General features: G+C 43.3%; 1 protein-coding gene across 1 annotated transcript in view; it reads left to right on the top strand.

The window, feature by feature from the left end:
* The window catches only part of LOC117505752, a 4995-nt gene extending 392 nt beyond the window's left edge, over nucleotides 1-4603 (top strand). Inside the window, exons 1-3 of the mRNA XM_034165297.1 lie at nucleotides 1-825; nucleotides 1016-1332; nucleotides 3988-4603. The exon at nucleotides 1-825 is cut by the window's left edge and continues 392 nt beyond it. Coding sequence (XP_034021188.1) covers nucleotides 1-825; nucleotides 1016-1332; nucleotides 3988-4151 — 1306 coding nt within the window. The 3' untranslated portion in view covers nucleotides 4152-4603. The remainder of the gene's footprint in view (nucleotides 826-1015; nucleotides 1333-3987) is intronic.
* Nucleotides 4604-6979: the final 2376 nt, after the last annotated feature.

Below are 6979 nucleotides of genomic sequence, written 5' to 3'. Positions count from 1 at the left end.
CAATGTAAATGTCATGTCCCGCAACACTGTAGTCAACAAAATTCAGAAAGCCTCTCTTGAAATGAGAAACAATCTGAAAGCAGCAATGAGTGAAACTGACTTCATTGGCACTACAACGGATTGCTGGACAGCATACAGGCGTGGATTTCTTGGCGTAACAGCGCATTGGTTAGACCCTCAGAGTATGACCAGACGGTGCGCTGCCCTAGCCTGTAAACAGCTGAATGGGCCACACACCTTCTCTGCCCTTGCCAGTGCATTGAACGAAGTTCACTGTGAATTCAACATCCAAGACAAAATCACACGCACCACGACTGACAATGGGTCCAACTTCATAAAAGCTTTTAAGCTATATGGGCAAACTGATGAAAACAACAACCCAGGTCCTAGTGTCAAGAGTGCTGAAGCTGACAATGGTGATGGGAATGATGAAGAACAGGAGAGTGAGGGCATGGAGTTCGTCGAGGCTGGAGCGATACTTGACGAGGATGACTGCCTGGAATACCAACTACCCAGACACCATCGCTGTGCTTGCCACCCTCTTAATTTGGTGTCAACTGTTGATGTTGAGGAGGCCAATGTCAACAGCACCTACAAGCGGGTTTCATGCTCAGCTTTTTCGAAGTGTTGGGGACTTTTGAACAAAAGCGCAAGATCTACCACAGCAGCAGAGGTCATCGAAAAGAACTGCAAACTGCAGTTATTGAGGCCAAATGCAACAAGATGGAATTCCTTGTTCTTGGCGGTGGAGAGGATCATCAGAATTACAAGGGAGCAGGGAGAAGGGGCTATCACAGCTGTATGCAGCGCACTGAAGATAGCCATGTATGTACCAGACACTTTTTATTTTTTGTATTATTTCAATCAATATTAACTGAAAAGATAAAATACATATTAATGCATTTCCTCTATTTACAGTATATTTTTACTAACCCCTTGTGCAGGTGATTTGCAGTATTTGTTAGTTATTTAATTGAAGGTGTTGTTTTCTGTTCTTTCTTTGTTGATTCAATAGGTTCACACCTGTTGAGCTTGCATTCCTGGCCGAATACATGAAGACCATGGCCCCGGTGGCGAAGGCCCTGGATGTCCTGCAGGGCGATACGAATGTGCAGATGGGCTGGTTGGTGCCAATGATCACAATACTCAAGAATAAGCTCCAAAACCTCCGCCTTTCCACCAAGTTCTGTAGGCCTTTAATTGATGCTCTACTAAAAGGCCTTGAGAAGCATTTCGAACACGTCCTCACAGAACCAGAGCTGATCGCTGCTGCAATTCTCGTGCCCAAATTCAAGACCAGCTGGACAAGTTACGACTACACCCTGAGACTCGGTAAGTGCTGCTTTTTTTACTATAATACAGGTGGGGTTTTTTTTTTGCTACGAAGTACATTCATGGCTGAAACTGTTGGCACCCTTCAGGATTATTTATTTATTTTTGAACATAATTTTGAAGTTTTTTGAATAACCAAATCAGGCTTTTTTTTTTATTATCCAACCCAGCTGAAATACAATCATTTTCCTCATTCAACATGGCACCCTTTACAACAAGTATCCTTTAGCAGCGATGAAAGGATAAAAGGACACGTTATAGGTCATCAGATGTCATCTGTGGTAGCATTCAGGGAAATACTGTATAGTCAGGTTCATTATGTTTGGATTTTAACTTTCGCTTGATTTTTTTTGGAGAGTTGGAAAACTATATATTTTTGAAAAGTATACTGTATAAGCAATCAGAAAACCAATTTTTCCCATTTGCACAGGTGTCTGCATGGTGGCCATCTTGGATTTTTCAAAATGGCGTCCAAAAAAACCTAAATTTTGTGATTTCTCAGCTTCTGAATAAGCTAGAACATTGAATTTAATTGCTAAACCTACATTTTCAGGGTCACTGAATCTAATGGTGGTAGTTTTGATGTTCTCAGACATTTTGTTACCACACTAATTTATTTGAACTGGTGATTTATAGTATTTACAAGTAGACAAAATCAAGGCAGCCATAGTCAGTCATGGAAACCCCTTTACAGCTGATGGTGGCAAGATGTACAACATCATCACCCATGCCTACATTCCAGATGAGTATGTACCGCAGATCTTGAATGCTGATGTCACTGTGCAGAAGCTGTATGAAGACTATGTGGCAGAGAGGATCAATGGAGATGTCAGTGTCTGGGCCCCAGTGAAGAAGGAGAACAACAAGATGTTCCTGTCTGGGAACAAGAATACAACAGTTAAACTCCGAGACAAGACTGTAGATCTAAAGGAGACCAAGGACCTGTATGGGAGGCTGATGGTACTTGCCAGGTCAAGCAGAAACATCAAACAGAAAGAGGCCATTGGGAACTATGAATTCACTCTAACACCAAGGGCACTCTTTGCTCCTGATGGAACAGTCCTGTCATGCCATGACAAGTCGAAGTTAATCCATCTCCTGGATAAGCTGGCAAGAACAGACATGCCTGAGAAAGACTCTCAGCAGTCTCAAGCTCAGAATGCCACCAGCAAAGATGCAATGGACATGGGAATCACAGACTCCACATCTACTGATCCCCCAAGCCGGAAGATTGCACTTGTGGATGGGATGGTACTTGTGCAGAAGCTGACCAAGAAACCAGTGACTGTAGTGACAGTCAAGGATCTGAGTGGCTATTTCAATGACCGCCTGATGTCTCTAACACGAGATTATGATGAAATCATTCTCGTGTTTGACACCTACCTAGAAGACTCTCTGAAGAGTGCTACCAGAGACAAACAAAGACAAGGCAAAGCTCCTGTCCAGTACCAAGTCAGAGATGACACCAACATCAAGCACATCCCGATGAGCAGGTTCCTCTCTCATGAGAAAACAAAGGCTGACTTGACCAGCTTCCTTGCTGCCAAAATCCTAGAGTACAAAGGCTGACTTGACCAGCTTCCTTGCTGCCAAAATCCTAGAGTACAACATGGGATCCACCAAGCTGATCATCACATCTGCTTCTGGGCACACTAGGAGCAACAAAAGCCTGCTCTTTGAAGACAACAACCATGAAGAAGCAGACACACTGCTGATCCACCAGGCAGTGCTGGCATCACAGCGAAACCCACCTGATGCACAGTTGGTGTTCTTCTCACCAGACACAGATGTCCTGGTGCTGGTCACAGCAAACTATGATGTCCTGCTGAAGAACACTTCCATTTCTATGGCATCTGGTGTTGTGCAAATTGAACCACTGTGGAGAGCTCTAGGTCCAGAAAGAGCAAAGGCTTTGCCTGCCTTCCATGCTTTCACAGGGGCTGACAACACTGGGAGGTTCTCTCGCATAGGCAAGGCAACATGGTTCCAGGTGTACCTCGAAGCTGATGAGGATGTCATCAATGCTCTGCAGATGCTTCTGGATGAGTGACAGAGGGAATGCTTTCAACACTGGCTACCTTTGTATGTGTAGCCTACACACCCAAGGGCATCAGAATCAAGACAATCCCTGACCTACGTTGGCATCTCTTCTGCAAGCACATGGCAGAAGGTGACAAGCTCCCTCCAACAATCGGAGCTCTGAAACAGCACATCTTGAGAGTCCATATCCAAACACGGGTGTGGGGACAGGCAGCCATCGCTCAGCAGGATCCACAGTTGGATCCCCTGGAAAATGGGTACTTCAAAGACTCAGATGGTCATCTAAAACCTACCAACACAGAGGTCCTTCCAGCTCCGAAAGCCATTGTCGAGATGTGAGATGTCAGTGCAAATCAGACTGTTCCTCTGCTAGGTGCTCCTGCAGAACAAAGAACTTAGCCTGTACAGATCTCTGTCAGTGTGGCAGCCACTGCCAGAATGATGAGGATTCTCAAGACATCACCTACGAAACCAGTCAAGGAGGGTGCCAACTGTTTCAGTTCTAACACAAGCATGTGCTGGTGTATTTGTTTGTAACCCATATACAGTTAATCATTATACAATTTTTCACTGTTGTAATTTCAGTGTTTTTTGTCTTTTCCACATATTCATTAGGCCTTGACTACATCAAAAGTCACTTGAAGGACCAAGCTGAAGACAATCAAGCTGAGAGCTTGCCGCCTCCTTCTTCTTCAGAGGAACTTCTTTTCTTCAATCAAACAGCCCAGTTCCCAAGAAAATGCCAAACAGCTGGAGACTTACCTTGGCTCCCCAGGTGATACAATGGAAGCACTCCAGCTATTTGCAACCTTTCCTTGAGGCTTAACACTGCACTCCCAGCCTCAGCTGCATGTGAGAGACTCTTTAGTGTAGCGGGACTGATCTTCCGTCCAAAAAGGGCACGTACTGATCACAAGAACTTTGAGAATCAGCTTCTTTTGAGGCTCAACAAAGCATTCTGGTAGTCTTATTGGGTATGCTGTCTTGCTTTTGCTACTGACGCACACACCCTCATACACAGTTCTTGAGTGTCCAGTTTCTGAACACACACACCCTCTCAAAGGTGTTGCTAAAAGGTGAGGGTAAAGGATGTGTAATTAATTTCTAAAGCCCTGTGCTGCTGTGAGGGCTCAACAGCAGACACACTAGGATGCAATTAAGAGGAATACGAGGTCTGTTAGTAAAGTATCGGACCTTTTTATTTTTTTCAAAAACCATATGGATTTGAATCACGTGTGATTGCATCAGCCAAGCTTGAATCTTTGTGCGCATGCATGAGTTTTTTCACGCCTGTCGGTTGCATCATTAGCCTGTGAGCAGGCTTTGTGTGAGCAGTGGTCCACCCTCTCGTCGCGGCAGAGCCGCATGGCGCAAAGCATGAAGCCTCACAGGAAAATGTACAAATTGCACAGTTTCTCAGATAGTCACACGACTGAAAGCCGTCCTGAGAGACCAACACGGAGGTGGTTTTGTCCCGCGGCATGGTGGCGCATAATCCCCATAAAATTGTCCCTGAAAGCCATCTGAATTTTCCGAACGGTGTCCACCTGGAGGTCTCTTACAGTTTCTGGGAAAAATTGATGCAGCAAAGCTCCAAATCGTTCAGACATTTATTCGCAATAAAAATCCAAAGAGAGGGGTGGACCACTGCTCACACAAAGCCTGCTCACAGGCGAATGACGCAACCGACAGGCGTGAAAAAACTCACGCATGCGCACAAAGGTTCAAGTTTGGCTGATGCAATCACACGTGATTCAAATCCATATGGTTTTTGAAAAAAATAAAAAGGTTGGATACTTTTCTAACAGACCTCGTACGTCCCCTCGTACGTTTAATGCACCTCACTAGCTGGGGACTTTGGCTTCCATTGTGTGATTATTTTTTTTATTTTTTTATCAGAAGTTACCAACAGACCTGACATACCCTGAGAACAAAACTCTTACGAAGCAGTCAGGAACAATTCATTACTGAGGGTACATGTGATGCCATTTAGGATTTTGCATGTAGTGAGTGTTTTTTTTAAGTTTCAATTTTGGTCTTGATCGTCAGTTATGACAACGGGGGAAAAGTGTTTTATGCAGTAGGATTTGAACTTTTTTTTTGATGGGACTAACATACTCTTAGTGTATATGCAAAATTGTTGCACTCTCCTACTCCGTGCCATTTTTCAGACCGTTTTAGGTGCTCATAAGGGATTTGTATGTAGTGATAAAGAGCTCATTTTCATTTCAGTTTTGGTCTTGACTGTCAGCTATGACAAAGGGGAACGTGCGTGTGTATATATTTTTTTTTCTTTGGATTTTTCAGGCAGTAAGATTTTAACTTTTTTTTTTTTTTGATGGGACGAACATGAATACCTCACGACGTACTCCTGTGTGTGCAGAATGTAACCCCCCTCCCCCCACACACAAACTTGGGCTACATAGAATGTCTTTTCACCAAAGGGTACAGTTTATCTTGTTACGTCAAGGTATTTGATGGAACTCACACATTTATATTCTGGCAGTTCTGCAGGCTTGAATACCTCTTGAATACTACCTCTGTTTGGACGTGTAATTGAATTCCAATAAAGTTTGAGAAAGAACATGCTCCTCGAGTGACTGTCTTTGACAGTAATGGGTTTATGATTATGTTGTGTCTTGGGCCACATGTAGAAAGAATCAGTTTTTAAATTAAGCTTTCAATTCATATAGTGGCATCTACCTTTTTTTTTTTTAAAGGTTACTTTATACTTTAAGTAGGTTTTGGAGCACATACTTTTTCACTTTTACTTGAGTAAAGAGGTCAAGTTGATACTTCAACGTTTACCAGAGTGTTTTTAAACTGCAGTATCTATACTTCTACTTAAGTAACAAATGTGTGTACTTTTGACACCACTGTATATATGTATGTATGTATATATATATATATATATATATATCTCGCCTGAATATGAAACCTGCTGACGGTTTGTAGTCAGACCTGTTTGCTTTCTTCACCTCTGTGAAGAACTTGCTAACAGATGGTCCGTCGTTAGCTGGTAAGCTTTCAATCTGTTTTTTCAGATGCTGTTTAGATATTGATGGAGTATGTTTATGTCTGGCTTAGTTTTTCTGTGTTTTTAGCTTCCTGGTTTGTAATGAAAATACACGTTGCAGACGGACTGTCATGGTAACCAGTCTGGATATGGGAAAATATCCAACCACTAATCAATCAGCCGATCCAGTCAACCAGTCAATCAGAGCGCGTGTAGCGTCGCAGCCATGTAACAGAGATCTATTCCATCACAATGACATAAGGTGGATTAGGGTATGGATGCTCACTAATTAGACAACAGACTGTTGCTGTCACTGTTTGCTCATGTGTGGTTGTTTGTCATAGTATGTCATATGGCTGGGGCCCCATCTCCTCTGTGTCTCATGTCACAGTTATTGTCTTCACCACTTGTCTCTTGTTTTTGTGCTGTTTTGTTGGTCGGCCCTTCCTGATAGAAGCTGTCGGTTGGCTTTGAGTAAGATGTTGTAGGCTGATCGGGAAGGGTGGATGGGGGTCACGCACGCACACCACATTCACTCATGCACTACATACCTTCTGTTTTGCAAGAATAAATTGCATATATGCGTATTGA

Source organism: Thalassophryne amazonica, unplaced genomic scaffold (genome assembly GCF_902500255.1).
Source record: "Thalassophryne amazonica unplaced genomic scaffold, fThaAma1.1, whole genome shotgun sequence".
Taxonomy (NCBI): domain Eukaryota; kingdom Metazoa; phylum Chordata; class Actinopteri; order Batrachoidiformes; family Batrachoididae; genus Thalassophryne; species Thalassophryne amazonica.
This window is presented reverse-complemented; position numbering and strand designations above follow the sequence as displayed.